Below are 18,772 nucleotides of genomic sequence, written 5' to 3'. Positions count from 1 at the left end.
TTAAATACCCTTACTATTAGCAAATTTTTCCTAGTGTCTAATCTAAACCTCCCTTGCTAGAATTTAACCCCATTTTTCATTTTGAATTCTTTGGGGAATCATTATTTAAATTTAATAAGAGGATTTTCTTTTCTTTTATTATTGTCTTAATTTGTAAGTAATATTTGAGATACACCTATGGGCTACGTCTACACTGGCCCCTTTTCCGGAAGGGGCATGTAAATTTCACCAGTCGTCGTAGGGAAATCCGCGGGGGATTTAAATATCCCCTGCGGCATTTAAATAAAAATGTCCGCCGCTTTTTTCCGGCTTTTAAAAAAGCCGGAAAAGAGCGTCTACACTGGCCCCGATCCTCCGGAAAAAGTGCCCTTTTTTTTCAAAGTAGGAATAAGACCCTCCGGAAAAGGGCACTTTTTCCGGAGGATCGGGGCCAGTGTAGACGCTCTTTTCCGGCTTTTTTAAAAGCCGGAAAAAAGCGGCGGACATTTTTATTTAAATGCCGCGGGGGATATTTAAATCCCCCGCGGATTTCCCTACGACGACTGGTGAAATTTACATGCCCCTTCCGGAAAAGGGGCCAGTGTAGACGTAGCCATGGAAAACATAACTTTATTTGGAGGAAATTTGCAAACTTCAAGCAGAAAACAGAAAATCTGCAGAGCATCGAGACTACTCCAAAGTATTTACAGAAATAAGCTCAGAAACAGCACAGGATATGGAAAGAAGACAGAGGACAGTTTATTCCTCAGCTGGTATAAGTTGGGATAGTTCTATTGACTTCAGTGGAGTTATATTGATTTATATTAGAAAACATATGTAATTTATTGTCATTGTGGGATCTATTTTGTCCTTAATGCTCTCATTACTCCAAATGACATTAGTAAAAATTTACATATAAATCAAGGGCAATAGCAATGTGTCCTTCATACATTTACTAGCACTCCAAGCAAATACTCTTAATGCTAATACTAGAGATTCAGAAATTAAAATTAATTGCCTTAAAATATTTATTAATTAAAAACATTAAAATATTTGTACAAAGATGATGAGAAAATTCTCATGCAAAATCTTCAAATACAATAAAAATAAGTAGATAGTAATATGGTAATGTTACTTAAATTATAGCTTCTTTATAGTAACTTTTATGGGGAAGAGTTGCTGTAATCTGTGTGCCTTAAAGCACTAGTCAGAGTAATTCCAAAGCTATATTTGAAAGTTATAATTTTTTCTATGGAACTTATGCCAAGATTTTCACACTTTTCACTATGATTAACATTTAATACCCTATTACTACTACTCAGAAAACTGGACATAGACATATGAACACTGAGTGATAAATTCCTCAATATCACTGTACTTCTAAACAATTTATGTTAATGCATAAAGTTGCCAAAAATAGATTTAGATAATTCCCTTAAATGATGAACATATCTTGAGATTGTAATGGATGACATCTGTTTTCTGCTTAATTACAAATCTGCACTGAATTTATAATTTGTGTATATTACAAGTAATTTGCATAAGTAAAACAATTAAGGGATTGACATATCATGGCAATTAGAAATGCATCAAACTCTGAATGTTGTACAAAAGAGAGCTTCAATATGAAACATTAATTCTCTGAGAACTAAATATCCTACAGGTTGCTGCAGAGCAACCTGAACAAATTCAACTTGTGTTCACTGAACTTCAGTATGAAAAAGTATTTCTTGGGGATATCTGGTTCTTCTTTTAGTTGTTGGAATTTGAATCAGAAAAAGACAAAAAATGCTGTTTCTTCATTTCATTATCTATGGCAGTCACAGTATTGACTTGTGTGTTTATTGCAGATTTCAAAAATTCTTATCTCATTTTCCTTAGCCTTATTCTGTTTTCTTTGTCCCTCTTTTTAAGAATAAGAATGAACTGGTTGAAAAAGTGCTCTTGGTCTTTTTTCTTCTGAACAAGTCGAAACCGCTGATCTCTGCCATATTTCTCTGCAAACTCTTTAAATGTTGTTCTGCAGAAAAAAAATGAATACATGAGCAAAGGATCATTAAAAGCTTTGCCTTTTTCAATGTATTATTAAATTCTTTACTCCTTAGTTTTATATCTGACTTTTCATATTGGTCGTAAAAGCACCAAGATTGTTCCTCTTGAACTGTGCCCAAATTTAGTAGTGTCCCATGCTGCATATAAATCGCACCATGCAAGGGCAGTGCTGGCTCAAGTAGCCCCAAATCCCAGTCCCACTCCCCTGCACAGCTTCTGCATCGCTTCTTGGCCCGGGTGGCCCAATCCTTTGCCTTGATCTGCCTACCGACCCCAGAGTCCCAATCCACCAGCCCCTCCTCCGCCTCCTGGCTATTGCAGCCCAAACCCTCAGCTTTCTCATCCCTGCTCCTCCTCCTCACCCTGGCAGTTGAATCCACAAGCCCCATGCTCTGCCTCCCAGTACTGGAAGTTGAATACCCTAGTTCCCCCATCCCTGCTCTAATCACTTCCTGGTCCTGGTGGCCCGAACCCTCAATCCCCTGATCCTCTGCTTCACCTCCTAGGGTTGCCAGGTGTCCAGTTTTGAACTGGACAGTCCAGCATTTGAGCTTTCTGTTCGGGAAACAAATTGAGAAAATATAAATGAGAAAATATAAATGTCCGGTATTTTCTAAATAAGATGTAATGTAGATTGTGATATAATGTCAAGTGTGTCCGGTATTTTTGTTGAAACCATCTGGCAACCCTACCACCTCCTAGCCCTAGTGGCCAAATCCCTCAAGCCCTCATTCTGCCCCCCACTCCAGTGGCAAAATCCCCCAGCTCTCCACCCCCTGCTCTGATCACTCAGCCAGTTCTAGTGGCCACAGTCCCCTAGGCCTCTCCTCCACAAACTAGCATCTGCAACCCCAATCTCCCTCTGCTCTGCTTCCTGGCCCACAGCTCTGGTGGGCTACACCACACCCTATTCTGCCTGGTTCACCACCAGCCTTCCTGCCTGTTCCTGCACCCACAGTCCTGAGCACAGACACCCCCTGCAGAGTTGCTGCCCTTGACAGAGGATGGGGGACAGTGTTCCCTCTAAACTGAGCATCAGCACAACTTCACAGGTAATTAATCAGACCCAATCCTGTCAGTGAGCTCCATGCAGGGATCCCCGAGCCTCTGACTGAACAGGGCTGATTAATCACCTGTGAATCTGTGCTGCTGCTCAGCTTAGAGGGAACACTGATGAGGAGACTAGGTACTCAGGCTGTGCAGGGCACCAGACGTCATAAGTTTAGCCCTATTCCTGAAACTATTTATCAAGAGCATCAGTGGGATCACTGTGAGTCAAGAGGCAATGCTAAAGTCAAAATCACCTTTGCTTCTTGATCCACTTGGCCTGCCTGCACTAATCATTATTCTCATCTTTGTATAGTGTATATTTATTGATTTTGAAAAGCTTGCTGAGTAATTAGTTTATCCTGGTGATGTAGAATAATGGACATAATAGCTGCCGAAATGTGTTAATTTAGTAATACTGCTGGTTGATGAGCATCATTTTTACAAAGGCATTCTCAGATTTTCCATAATTATTCAAAGTCATAGTAGAAAACACTACTCTGTGTAATCAATTGGAAAACATTTTCTCAGTAATACATGGTAAATGATACCTAAAAAAACCACTTTGATTTATCTCTTCTAATAAGTCACAGGAAAATTGCATAAGGGCTATATGATCATGCCCGGTATTTACAAATGTGATTGCTATATTTGGGTATGTCTAGACTACATGGCTCCATCAACGGAGCTATGTAAACTAGTTTACCCGGCATAGGCAAAGAAGCAAGGATTTAAATAATCCCCACTTCATTAAGATAAACGTGGCCGCCATGCTGTGCCGATGAAAAGCTGATCCGGCACAGCGTAGCAGTCTAGACGTGGATCTGTCGGTTAGGGAAGCCTTTGCTGACCAATCCCTTATGCCTCATGAAATGAGGTTTATAGGATCGGTCGGCAAAGGCTTCCCCAGCTGACAGATCCGCATCTAGACTGCCACACTGTGCTGGACCAGCTGATCGTTGGCAGAGCACAGTGGCCATGTTTATTTTAATGAAGCGGCGATTATTTAAATCCTTGCTTCTTTGCCTATGCTAGGTAAACTAGTTTACATGGCTCCGTTGATGGAGCCATGTAGTCTAGACATGCCCTATGAGAGTAAAGATGCTGGCTTATGTTTGTACTCAGATATCATGGTGCTGAGCATGGGAAGTACTTGGGTAAATAAGCATTTGGCTAAACATAGTCATATGATATGCCAGTAAGTTTCTCTTCAGAAATCACCAATAGCAAAGTCAGGAATTATGTTTAATTAATTATCTTCTATCAGTATATTTTAGAAATGTGCATCTGTCTATCTGTTCAAGAACTACTAAATGATAAGAGCTGGGACCACCAAATTTATTATGCAGCTTCCTCTTATGTTAACCTAAAGTAAGGTCAGGGTTTGGTGGTGACAAGACAGAGGGATGTGCCTGGAACTGGATTGTTTCTCATGGAATTGAAAAGGGAAGGGTCTGGTACTATACTATGGAATGACCACAGGAAATAGAAAGGCCCAGCCTAAAGCCTCTGGCTGGCAGCACCCACCACCCTGGTCTGTCCCAGGGAGCAGCTGCTGGCCACTGGGTGGCCCTGCAGCCTCCCCCACCCCTGGTCTGGCTCTTAGACTAAGCCGGCAGCCAGGATACGTGGTTCTACCAGGTCTTTTAATACAACATAATAAAAATATTGGCATCCTGACTCACTCAAAGGTCATTAATAAGTTACTGTTTCCTGGATGTCCAATTTGATATTTCCCTTAGAATCCAAGGTTGTTGTTGTTTTTAAGGTTACTCTCAAATGATTTTGAAAAGTTATGGAAAAATACAGATGTAATGGGAATAGTGGAGAAAAGTAATAATAATATGTAGGAGCTGAAAAAAGCATGTTCTGTGAACTGGAGATGGACCCAAAAGCAGTACTGAGATTGATCTGCAGGTCTGCCATTAACTTGTGTGATCTTGCACAAATTCATTTATCTGCTCAGTGCCTCAGTTTCCCCATATGTACAATTTGGATTGTACTTACACTACTTTGAAGTGCTGTATGATCTTCAGCTAACTGTTACTAAACAAAATAATCTAATCTTCATACAAGTTTCATTGAAATAAATTCTGGATTTTTGTCTTAACATCCAAGTACTTCGTAGATACACAGTTGCAAACTTATATACATGAAATTGTAGACCGTTATGACCTTTAGATCCAGAACCTAACTCCAAAGTACAGGGGGATTTATATCTAAAAATAGTTTGGGATCATCTCTAGAATGAATTTTGGGAATTCTGGAGATTGGTTTGCTGTGTGCGTCTCTGAATTTACTGTGGCAATACTTGTGGCTGCTTACTTTTGCATTCCATTAGATTTATTTTTCAACATTGGGCTGGCTTGCTGACTGCTTCTTTATTTTAATTACTGTCCATTCCCATATGAATGTTTGATGATTTGTCATTAACTACATCTTGTTATATAGTACGCAGATTTGTAATGGTCAACTTGGAAATTACTTGTTCTTTATTTGATAATACTAGAGACTGATCCAGGATTATTTAAAAGCTGAGAATATTACTAAAGTCTGGGTATTCCAGCTGAATTGGGCAAACCCAGAAAGTGCAAAATCCTCTGTACTCTTGTAGGCCATGAATATTACAAGTACACACAGAATGATTTTATTCTTGAAAATAAAAACACAATTGCTTGAGCCAATTATTAGCTATTAGATTGGCCTGGAGTATTCTTAGTTCCGCTGTCAAAAGGATACTTTTAATTATTACTTCAATACAATTTGATTAAATGTTGTTCACTTCTTGATATGTGGAGACACAGTGCCACAAAATTATCTTCCATTTTAGTAAAAGAACTATAATTTCATCTTTACTTTTAATGATTTACCAGAGTCATAAACAAAAAAGAGAAAATGTATATATCTGCATAATTTACCTTAAAAAAGCAATATCATAAGAATGTAATTTCTTAGATACAATTCTTGACCCTAAATATCTTTGGAAACACAAGCAATAGCTACTTAAAATGTCATTGACACATAGAGGCATGGCATTAATCATAATTCTTTAAAAAGTGTAATTTATTTTTTGTCAAAAACCACACAAATAGAAAATACTTCGTAATTTTGCATTAAAGACACTTGTATGCTTGTTATTTTTACCACACTTTTGATATACTTTCTGTTTCCAGGAATGTCACAAGGTACTGCAAACTATTATTGAGGAAGAAAGCATACAATGACATTAATTTTTAGTGCAACAGTAAAACAGGATAATCTAATTTTATCCTACCCAAAGATCTCCATTTGTAATGTCAGATTTTTTTCTACAAAACTTGACTTGGAAGTTTTACTGGATGTCAAGGAGAACAATCATAACCTAATGTACATGGTTTCTTCTCCATTTTTTGTTTTGATTAATAAGAGACAACAAATATCAATTGCTTCACAAAATAGCTCCATACCTTGGTGACAGTTTGGATTCCTCCAGAAGTTTTTTAAATTCTTCTTTGGCTAGCAATAATTTATTTTTCTTTTCCTTGTACTCATCTCTTATTCTGGTCTTGACAAACTGCTCAAATATCTTTTTTAAAAAGAAACAAATGTAGAAGGATTTATTAACAAGCACATTGTGGTATACATGGTAAATCAAAGGGTTACAGGCAGCCTTTGAGAACTGCAGTGCTTTAGCTACATCATAGGTTGGAGATGTCAATTTTGGCCGTTGTTTCTAGATCCTAACACAAAGTTCAATCTTAATCAGAACTTCTTATCATACATGTAGATTCCTAATCATGCTCACAGCTAAACATTCATAAGATCCACATTATATTTATTTGGTTTGAAATATGCATCTTGCCTGAACTCCCAACTGTGAAACTGTCTCTGATGCTCAGATAGCAATTTCATGGACGTTACATAAAGGAAGATTGAATGGTCCTTCACCTCGGCTGGATTCCATGTGATACACTGTACCTATGTATATGAAGCCAATAATGTCTATGTGAAATCAGGCACCTACATACTGTAATAAATCTCTCAAGATGCCAATCTGTTTCTTTAAGCATCTAAATATCTATGTGAATTTTCCTACCAAAGAAAAAGCTACATAGGCACAGAATAGAAATTAATACTTTGCTTACGAATAATTTACAATTGTTTAACACTCCAATGGTGGAACAAAAGCAGCTGTTTGTCAAAAGGCTCTTAGTTCTCTTTATCTGCCAATTTCTTGTTTGCACTGTAAAAAGTACACAAACACCCTCTGGGTACTAGGGACTTTTCATTCACTCATGAATGATGCATATATGCAAATCTACATTTCATGCAAGATAGAGTGAAAAATCATTCAGTTTATTTTATGAAACTGATACACAGTAACATGGATTTTTACTTGATGCACAGTTAAGGGAAGAAATGCCTCTGGTAAAGTTTACACTCAAAAGTCGGATAAAGTAAGTGGGATCAGGAAACAAGTAAAAAAAGCAGATGAAATTATTGCAAGTGTTCTTACAAGTTGGGTAAGTAAATATGTGAAACAAATGAAACATAAAATCAGTTGATGTTGCCATTACTAGTGCTATCACCATGCATTCACCTTCAGTATTGGTAAAGTCATTATCATTTAGTTCTATTCACTGAAATAGTGCTTGGCTAGCAATCATAATTGTTTTCTAGAAGTCTTGGTGTATGAAAGAGCTTGTCAGAGAATATATAGTTCGCCTCTTGGGGTTCCAATAGAAGGAATTCTCATTATACTGCTTACACAGTGATTATTTTTGTCCAAAGCTCAACTAAATAAAGGAAAAATACAATAAATAATGTGTTCGATCGCTCCTTTCTCCCTTTATCTACAGAGAATTCCAATTAATAAGCAGTCTCTTTGTTAGTATTACAGAAAAGGAGACCCAAAATGACAACACTTGATAATCTTAATAAAAATTAATAGATCACTTCATTTTCTAATACAATATCTCCTTCACGTATCACTATTTCTTGCCATAGTCTATTTCACTGGAGTCTAATGTCTGATGCCATTTTCTACTGGGTGGTAAAAACCCCTTGGGAAATACTGCTAAGTAAACAGAGCAAACATGTAGTATTACATAAAAGATCATTGCATTCCCCAATCAGCACAGAGAAAACTACACACAAACATTAAAAAAAACAACCACAACAACAACCACAGTTTGCATCATGATCAAATTAATACAAGAGAAAGATCAAGTCAAGGGTTCATGCTCTTTCTGTTTGTGGGTGCAATTAACCTACACTTTTCAAGCTTCCTGTTTGTCTGAGACCAAAAGATGGAAGCAGCATCAATTATTGATTGTATAAAAAGCCATCACCTAGGTATGAATCCTATATTTAATTTTTGATGTGGTCTTCAAAAAACTCACCACGGAGTCCACAAAACATGAATTAATTCAGATAACTCCAAAACTGCATGGGCATGCATCCCTTCATGCCAAAACTTACTGATTTACAGCACAGGTTATTTTTTTCCCTCCAACCCCCCAATCCTGATAGTTTTACTTGAAATAAGGCCTTGGAATCTGCATCAGTACAGGCAAATTTTTTGATGAATCTGATAACAAAAGGGTGATTATTTCTTTTACCAATTTTAGCTATATTGAAACGAATATATAATGATTCATTACGTCAGTCATTTAATATTATCCAAGGCCACCCTCTTTTTCAGGAATAAAAGAGAATAATAGATAAATAAGTGTAATTGCTTCCAGTCTGTGGTCACACTATTTAAGTATCTATAATTTCAGTATGCAGATGCCACCTACTAAATATGTTAGACCCATGGCACCTGGCTCACAGTTCAATATGTCTACCCAGCAAATCATCTAAATTAGAAACCTCTATTTTGATTAATCTTTACTTACTGTGAACTATTTTCGTAACAGTTCTCAAAAAATGCATGGATTAATTTTTAGCATATGCACATTTAAAAATAGTTCCAGACTGTCTCATTTCTTTGCTGGCTCAGAAAATCCAGGGCACTCTCTCTTTACCTTCTCCATACTTTTTACACAGTATCTAATTATATTCCACTTCTACATTGATTTTAAGCTTGAATTATTTTGTCTCAGTAGCAGCATTAGCATGACTTTGATCTTCTCTATATAGTTATACTCCTTTTTGTAATATAGTTATGATTGTATCTATATAGTCTTTTGTTCTTCACAATGATTTTCCTTCAGTATTTAATATATCCCATAAATGAGGCTCATGTCAGCAAGACTTCAAGCTAACGCCTATAAATGAATTTCTCATGTGTATCACACATGCACTTGATAAAAAGAAAGAAGCAATAAGATTGAGCAATGTCTACATTGTGTCCTTGTTGAATCACTGAAGGAAATACAAAGCCTGCTTGCTATGTATCACTGTCTTCTTGGTCCATTACTAAGCTTCTATTCTAAATATTTCTCTCATTTTCATAATCAAATTTTATAAAACGTATAAAGAAAAATAAAATTTGGAAAGGGTTTACATGGAAAGGGTATGTTAATATATTTTTAATATTAAGGACAGAAGAGTATTACTGTATGTGTTTCCTTAAGGAACTTTCCTTTTGTACTCTGCATCACAGGCAACTGTTCCTCCACTTTCAAGGCCTCACCTATAGAGCCCCACAAAGTTCAGTCCTCTTCATCATCCCATTCAATAACTATATGAAGTCATTTAGGGGAACTGTGGAGACAATATATGGGTGGAAGCATGAACAAGGACAAGGACAAGACCTGATTCTATATCTCTTTTATATCTAAAGTTAACATAACCATTCCCCGGGTTCTTGAAGCTCCTGAATGATGAGAGCTGATTGAGAAAGAAACTGGTTGAGAGAGAAACTCGAGGTGACAGAAATAATAAGATGGAAGCATTTTGATGAATGGAACTTCTTCATAACATTCTTATTATATAGGGCATTTGCCCTCAAAAGTTTGTTAGGCTGGTTGGGCTTTGAAGTCTTTTTGAACCATCAGTGGTACTGGATACCCAAATAACCATGATCACAATAAAATCCACTTCTATTCACAGCTTGTCAGAAACCTGTGTTCATCCTATTGGACACAGACCAACACATTATGATACCATTCATCCATTAACTTCAGGGTTGACTACTGGAATGTATATCAATGAAAAAAAAAACAAGTACCCTAAAAAAGTTTTAGCGGATACAAAGAACATCATTTCATCTGCTAAAGTAACACAAATCATTATAGAAATAGCCCCTTGATGTCCTCCCTCCCTGATTTTCAGAGCTGTTTGGGGGGTTGGCCCTGACAGCTGTGTTCTATGGGTTGCCCAACATAGAGACTTGTGAAATCAGGTGATAGGAATTTCACAAGAGCGGCACCTAGACTCAATCTCATTTCACAAATATTAAAAAAAAAATCCTTAACTGTAGTTAACATTTTAAATCCTACTTTCTAGAGAAGAAGAGAGGAAGGAAGGTTACGATTACAATGGTAAGTATCACCAATAAGATACTCGATAGACTGATAACATACATTATTAATTCTCTTTTGAACTCACCTGTTTACGTTCCTCAGAGTTTAGCAGAAGGTAACGTGGATCAAATACTATTTTATGTAATTCTTTTTCCCATGTAGAAAATGCTGAGACCTGAAGAAATACATGAATGCATCTGCTTTAGACAACATCACTAGGGTCTTGTAATAAAGAAGTGTTCCAAGCCACAGAACTATCTTTAATACACGCGTGGGCAATAAGGGGTGTCCTGAATTGTGTTGCTTCCTGCAGCTCCCATTGGTAAGGAATGGCAATCCATGATAAATGAGAGCTGCGTGCAGCTATACCTGCAGATGTGCAGGTAAATAAAGTGCCAGTAGCCTGTCGGGGCTAATGCTGGCAAACTGCATCCAGCCTGCAGGATGCTAATTTCCCATCCCTGATTTAATGGCATAGAGTCTCCTGACAAAATATTCACACAAATGTGACTGGGATAGGATGTTTCTAGGAGGATACAAAATGAAGAACCAAAGTGAAGGGAAAAACTGGATGAAGAAAACTAACCTGAAAGTGAGGGTGCCATTTGAGAAACGTATCGACTCAAACAACAGAAAAGGAAAACAAGAGAGCACTGTGATACAAGGCTTCTTTGAACTAGTGTGGGAAAATATTGTACCCGAAGGAAGCAAACACATAAATAAGGAAAATTATAATTTTTCAATCCGTTGGGTTAAATTGATTTCTGACTCTCACCATACATTATTTTGTAGTTCTACTTATTATATCTCTATTTAGCCACCTCCTTTTATCTCCATTTATCCTTTTATCTTTATTTACCTATAAAATGACCATCTGTCTACTGATTTCTACTAACAATTGTCTAGTCTTCAACTGCATTTTTTTCTGGAAGTTTCAGTCTTATGTGAAAATGTTTATTACTTGTAATCTGACTATTGATTTCTACTAACAATTTTTATGATCATTTTCCACTTGATTTGATATATCTGCCACAGGTTTTTTGAACCCTGCAGTATATATTTACTTTAATCTTGCTTTTCTGTTTTTCTGCTTCCTTAAATATAGCCTTTAATTGTACTTTTTCTAGAAGCATCTGTCTGTTTATGTGATAACATTTATAACCATAAATGCCTAAACAGAAACAAAAACAAACCTACAAAAGAAAATGTCTTGTGGACAAAGTGTGGGAAAATCACAGCTAATGCTGGAAAACAGACAGATAGTTAATGAGCACTTTGAAAACACATTGGTAAAATTTATTGTGAATGAGTGGGAAAGGATGGTTGATTTCTAATCTGTGTGTGGAGAGACAATTTATCTGATTAGTGCCAGACTATCAATACTGATTGCTGAAGATAAGGTGTAACTAATAGATGGGACTATATAAGAAAAGGAAATTCCACAGACTTTCCCTCCTTCCCCCAATAAAATATTTCACTGAACATTTTTACAAAACAATGAATTAATGATGCATATGCTTTATTGGATTAAGATCTCATTAATTCTTTACATAATGGTAGTGAGAAGAGTCCTAAGCTTCATTTGCTAGCACTGTACCAATATAAAACAAACAGAGAACCATTGTCCTGGAAAGATAGCTCCCTCAACACTCCTTAAGAATACACTTCCTCTTTCCCCCCCATCAAGTCAAAATTCAATTCATTTAAAGCAATATATCTCAACACATTTACCCAAATAAAAAAGGGCTAAATTATGGCTGCTTATGTGAGCGTGCACTAAGGAAGGTTATAATAATTGAGCCTATAAATTTACCCTAATGATAAGTCTCAGAGGGGTAGCTATGTTACTCACTCTTTTTCTCCACTTGGCTGAGGAAGTAGTTTTTGCCCATGGAAGCTCATGATATTTGTTATATTTGTTAGCCTCTAAGGTGCTACAGGACTACTCATTGTTACCCTAATTGTAAGTTCAACTTTGGGAGAAGTGGTTAAAGATTTAAAAAATGGCTACAATAGCCTTTACTAAAAATAATGGGGGAGGGAGGCCTGATGAGGTATGACTTAAACTTGAGGCCCATGGCAGGGAATAACAGACTGAACTCCCCATATGTCCCACAGAGCAGCGGACAGTGCTAGGCCAGCATTGCCCATAGTGCTCTAGGTTCCCACTGTCTGCCAGCTCCAGCCGTGCTGGCCCGGGGCGGAAGCTGCACTAGAAAATATTATGGAAATCTCTGAAAGTCATGGCATCTGAGATTTCCATGGCAAACTCTTATCCGAAATCATACTGCTTCCTTCTGCCACCCTTGATGAAGTATTCCAGAGGTTGTATCCTACATTTCTGTCACCACATTTCCTCACTAGCCCCCAAAACAACCATTTAACTCCAGATTATATTGCTTTTATATATAATATTCAACCAAACAATAGCCATTTCATTCCATCATGAAAGCTCAAGTCAATTCAAACAAATACATACACAAATCAATGTAATGGAAAGAAACACTCTAATGGGGAGCATCTGCCTTGTTTTTGTAAACCGTATACTCTTCACGGGAGGGATTGTGTCTCCATTTTTTGTTGGAACACATCGGCACTTTAGGTGATAAATAATAATAAATTGTAACAAAAAGACTTCCTGATGTTCTCAGAAACATCCCTGTGGTTGCTCGCTTGGAATGTGTTATTCTTTTAGGAAACCATCAGAGGACAGCATGCAAATGACTCTGCTTCTTTTGGTGCAGAATTATCCTTCCAGTGCCGCAGGCAGACTCATTTTGCGGCCATTAGCTCAATTATCAATCAAGAATTTTTCTTTGCAGACAAGCCCCTAATATCAGAAACATTATTAAATTAATAAGGCCAGTGGGGGGACAAAACATTAGATTTGAGGGTCTTCTATATTCTTATTCACCTTTGCTCAGAAGCTTTTATGATGTGACATTTTCAATATATGTGAGTTAAATCCCTAGCGTGGTTTCAAATCTTATATAATATCACTGTTAATTAATTAATTATACAAAATATCATCAGTAACATAAAATATTCTAATTAATGCTGGCACAAAATGAAATTTATTTTTGTATAACATGACTAGGGGCATAGGTCTGCAATGCCTTCCAATGAAAAGCTGCCTTTGATTTAACTTGGAGTTTTGCCTTTGTGCAGAATGCAGGATTGGGCCCTGGAGCTGACAAAATTAATTCTAAATAGGAGATAATAAAATTGGGAACTGATCTTTATATAGGATTAGTTGCCATACACCTACCAATTATGCTATTGTTTTACACAATAATAAATAAAATCATATAAATGAAAACAAAACTCATGTTTAACATTCTATTATTCACTCACACTCAGAAAATACATATTTTATATAAGTGTATCCCCTACACAACAATGTGGTATTTAAGCAAAATATTCTGTGCTAAACAGAAGTCGTGATTGGCACTTAAGCTTTGTATTCTTAAAAATGCCTGCAGCAGCCCTAGTGCTATTCAAAGAAATCATCTTTGAAAAAACAATGGCACTGCTGCAAAATGGCAAATGATATTTAAATAATCAGTATGAAATAAGAATAACAACTATACTTCTCTGCATTTCCTGAGGAAGTTATAGCCAACTGGGATTAATCATCAGCATGCCCTGGACAGTTAGTATTTAGTAAGTGCCTTGGGCTTCAGTCATTAAGCAATGTAGAATCAATATACATTTAAGTGATAACGGAAATGACAAATTTCTCATTGTTCTAACAAGTTAATCTGAATTTTATCAGTGTACAACATTTCAAAATGCTTTTCATATAACAACCCTGATACTTTTAAACTTTGACCATGACAGTTGAATACCTAAATCATTGCACATTTCTTGTGCTATGTTTAGTAATATTTGGAAATATTCTGCACACTTTTGGTCATAAAATAATGAAATCTTAATAAAATAAGTTTGATTTATGGGTAGTTTACTGCTAAACTACAGACACACCTATCTCTAATTCTGTCACCCCACCCCAGTTGTGGACTACAGATTAGAAACTACCCCTCCCCCTCCTATAGTATATATGATGGGAAAAGACATGTGCCACCATTTTGAAATGCTTTTTCTAAAAGTCACAGTTTCTCCCATAAGAAATATATTTGGGGGCTGTAGACTCCCTTTGATTCATGAGAGGTTAAAGGCACTGATTCTATAACACTTCAATATCTGAGTAGTCCCACTGAATACAGTATGTGCATTATTTGTTTGCAGAGTTGGGACATATATGTATAATGCTTGTTAATTCCAACAGGAATTGATATTGAATCCTCCTTCATTGTACCGAGGGAAGAGGAGACACTGGGGGGGTCTAATTTTGTGGGTGAAATTTTATGGTCACAGTATTAGACAGATCTATAATTCAGATTGTGGTGATGATTATGAGACAGATATAACTGATTTATTCTACCTGTAATTTAAATGTACACTTTATTTACCTACTCAGAATGTTGATTGTACAACATTTAAAGGGCATGGATAAGTCCAAGCACTCCAATAACTGAAAAAAGGCATAATAATTGAAATTACTTGAATAGTGACTTTCCATTAATACTCACCAATAATCTCATACCCCACAACTGTAAACACTGGAGTCCAGATTCACAGGTCTGATTGAGGTGTACACCACACAAAATTGGAGATGGGGGAAAGATGTTTTTATGCCACCTTTGAATTCCCTAGAATTTCTGGTAAGCCTGATGCAATACAGGTTGCAGGCATAAATAAATAGAGACATGCAAATCCATAGATATCCACTTTATAGCCTCTGGGTACGTCTACACTACAAAATTAATTTGAACTAACAGACGTTAGTTTGAATTAACTTTCATAGGTGCTACACTAGTGCTCCGCTAGTTCGAACTTAATTCGAACTAGCGGAGCGCTTAGTTCGAACTAGGTAAACCTCATTTAACGAGGACTAAGCGTAGTTCGAACTTACTAGTTCGAATTAAGGGCTGTGTAGCCCCTTAATTCAAACTAGTGGGAGGCTAGCCCTCCCCAGCTTTCCCTGGTGGCCACTCTGGGCACCACCAGGGAAACTCGTATGCCCCCCTCCCGGCCCCAGAGCCCTTAAAGGGGCAAGGGCTGGCTATGGTGCCCGTGCCAGGTGCAAGCCTGCCAACACCCAGCCGGCAGACCCTGAACCTGGCACGCCATGAGCCAGCCACCCGATGCCCCCCAGCCCTCCACCTCTTCCCGGGACCAGGCTGGCGGCTCTCGGGAGCCTGGCCAGGACCGCAAGTGGTGGGCACCTGCCTGGTCTAGTGCAGAAATCGTGGACCTCATCCACGAACTCTGCACTAGGCACAGGAAAGTGGCAGGAGAGCTGCCAGCCTGGCCACCCAGGAGCAGGTGTGCATAAAAATCAAGGTGGTCCACTGAGACCCCCAACACTGAGCCCTGAGCTTACAATGGCTGTACTGGGTCAGACCAAAGGTCCATCTAGCTCAGTAGCCTGTCTTCTGACAGCAGCCAACCCTAGGTACCCTAGAGGGGATGGACCAAAGACAGTGACCAAGCCATTTGTCTCGTGCCATCCATCTCCAGCCTTCCCCAAACTTTGGGCAGGGACATCATTTCTACCCCCTGGCTAACAGCACTCCATGGACCCAACCTCCATGACTTTATCTCATGTCTCTTTAAACTCTGTTCTAGTTGTAGCCTTCACAGCCTCCTGCAGTAAGGAGTTCCACAGGTTGACTCTTTGCTTTGTGAAGAACAACTTTCTGTTACTAGTTTGAAGCCTGCTACACATTCCTTTCCTTTGGTGTCCTCTAGTCCTTCTATAATGGGAACTAATGGAGAACTTTTCTTTATGCATCCTCTCCACACCACTCTTGCTTTTATAGACCTCTATCATATCCCCCCTCTGTCTCCTCTTCTCTAAGCTGAAAAGTCCCAGTCTCTTTAGCCTCTCTTCATATGGGACCTGTTCCAAACCCCTGATCATTTTAGTTGCCCTCTCCTCTCCCAGCCTCTCTCTTCCCCTCTCCCACCTCTTTTTCCCAGTCTCGCCCAGTTTTGTTCAATAAAGAGAGATTCTATTTTTGACCACACGTTTTCTTTATTTTGTACATCAGGAAGGGAGGCTAGGGAGGGGTAAGTGGAAGGAGGTGAGGGAGGAATGGGGTACGAGCCCCCGATGGGGAGGACTGGGCTGGCTCTGCGGGCTTCTTGGGGTGGAAGTTCTCCTGCAGCCCCCGATATCTCCCTCCCCCCGGATGGCAGCCTGCGGCAAGTGCAGCCGGGCTGATGGCCGAGTGCTGTGATGTTCCGCGTGTGGGCACTCAGGGCACTCCAAGCCAGGACTGCTTTGCAAGCGGGGAACCCTGAGAACTGTCTGTCCGGCGTTGGGGTTGGGTCCCTTTAAGCACAGCCCTCGGTTAGCCTGAGACAGCAGCTCCACGCTCTAAGTCCTCATCTGATGCCCTGCTGGCACTGCTTCCGGCCATCCTTAACCTCTGTTCAGGGTCCACTCTGTGTGGGCATGCTAGTTCGAATTAGCAAAGCGCTATTTCGAACTAGTTTTTAAGTCTAGCTGCGCTAATTCGAATGAGCTTAATTCGAATTAACTAATTCGAATTAAGTTAGTTCGAATTAGCGCTGTAGTGTAGACATACCGTCAGATATCTGTGGCTCATTTTTTCAGATATTGTTGTGGATGCAGATACAAATTTTGTATCTATGCAGGGTTCTATAAATAAGAGTAAGCCAATCCTATTACCACCCAGCAGCAAATGGCCCACCATCGAGTTGACTGTAACTTGCTCCTCTGCAGAAAAAGAGGCTCAATTTTCAAGACTTGTGTTGTTTTCAGAGGATCTGCAGGATGCAGAGGCCTTTGTGCAGATGTTCTTTGTGTCTGTGCTGCTGCCCAGCTTCACTGGTCTCTAGTAATTCAGTTCTTGTGATAAATGTTCTTTCAGGGTCTTCTCTCTTCATAGAAGTGAGTTATCAGGCAGTATTAACCTGTGCTGCTTTTCCCTGATGCTTTGGGCAAAAAAAAATGGCTTGAACCCAGCCAGTCCATTACTGGTCCCACATCCCTGATCCTTCTTGCCATCACCCTGCCCAGTCCCCTCCATGTCACTTTGCCCCCCGAGCATTCGCATTTGAGGATCATTCGGGGGCCTGGCACCATGCAACAGCAGTGGCTGCACCCTCCCGTACTCCCCATGGCAGGAAGAACCACAGGGGATGCAGAGCATAGCAGAGTGAGCACACCCACCAAGTGTGCTCTACTTCTCCATGTTTCCTGATACTACAAGAAGTGCAGGGGCCGCCATTCCTGCCATTGCATGGTGCCAGGCACCCAAAGTGATCTCCAAATCCATATGCTCAGGGGGCAAACTTCAGGCCAGTAGTTGATAGGCCCCCTCAGCCCACCACGAGTCCTAGGCTGGATTGTGCAATTGCTCCAGCCAGGACTAGCCCAGAGTCCGGGAGTTTGAGTCCTCTGCCTTAGAGCCTCCGGAGTGCACCCCACGACACTCTTCTGGTGGTTTAAAAGCCCTGGTGTTCCGGGCCACTGTCACCACTCCTGCAGCAATGGAAGTGGTGGCTGGGAGCCCTGGGGCAACTTACTCCTTTGCCCCTACTCCACCTCCATCCAGGCAGGCCTGGAAAGACCCCGTTTGGTGGGTAGGACCGAACCTGGAATGCCTGGAGCTAAATTCACAAGCTAAAAGGTACAAGGCTATTAGTGAAGACTGTAGAGCAGTGGTCTCCAATCTTTTTCAGCACAAAGACCATTTTTTGAATTTAAATGCAAGCCAAGATCTATCCCTAAGAAAATGTAGAATAAACAGTCTATTTATGCTATATAAATCTAAACTCAAGTATATATTACACATTTTGTCCTCTACTCATCAAGTCTCAGTGTGACACCTGTGACTGCATATTATCTGCTAGAAAAAATGTGTAAACAGTATCTATAAATAGGTTCAGACACTTGCCCTTTAAAAATTGTTAAAATGAAAATGAAGATGTTCTTATTTATATATCTTGTTACAATACTACAGGTTTTATATTTTGAAAAATACCTCTCTTTAGTCATGTCCACATTTACAATTGAGATTTCATAATGGTAACAAATGGTGACAGGGCATTAATCGTCCATAAAGGTTTGCTGCCTCTTGGGCTGAGCAATAGCGTGAAGGAGAAGGGGGTGGTGCATCTCCAGCAATGGGGTAGAAGCAGTGTTTGTG

The 18,772-nt window shown here is 39.1% G+C and overlaps 1 protein-coding gene across 1 annotated transcript in view; it reads right to left on the bottom strand.

Moving 5' to 3' along the window:
- Positions 1-571: 571 nt before the first annotated feature.
- Positions 572-18,772, bottom strand: part of TCERG1L (transcription elongation regulator 1 like) — a 240,357-nt gene continuing 222,156 nt past the window's right edge. The window contains exons 11-13 of the mRNA XM_006136638.5: positions 10,615-10,704; positions 6,525-6,643; positions 572-1,999 (exon numbers count right to left, since the gene is read on the bottom strand). Of these exons, the coding sequence (XP_006136700.3) occupies positions 1,843-1,999; positions 6,525-6,643; positions 10,615-10,704 (366 nt within the window). The 3' untranslated portion in view covers positions 572-1,842. The remainder of the gene's footprint in view (positions 2,000-6,524; positions 6,644-10,614; positions 10,705-18,772) is intronic.

Source organism: Pelodiscus sinensis, chromosome 8 (genome assembly GCF_052426305.1).
Source record: "Pelodiscus sinensis isolate ZL-2025 chromosome 8, ASM5242630v1, whole genome shotgun sequence".
Lineage (NCBI taxonomy): Eukaryota > Metazoa > Chordata > Testudines > Trionychidae > Pelodiscus > Pelodiscus sinensis.
The sequence above is the reverse complement of the archived record's forward strand: the minus strand, read 5'-3'. Positions and strand labels throughout refer to the sequence as shown.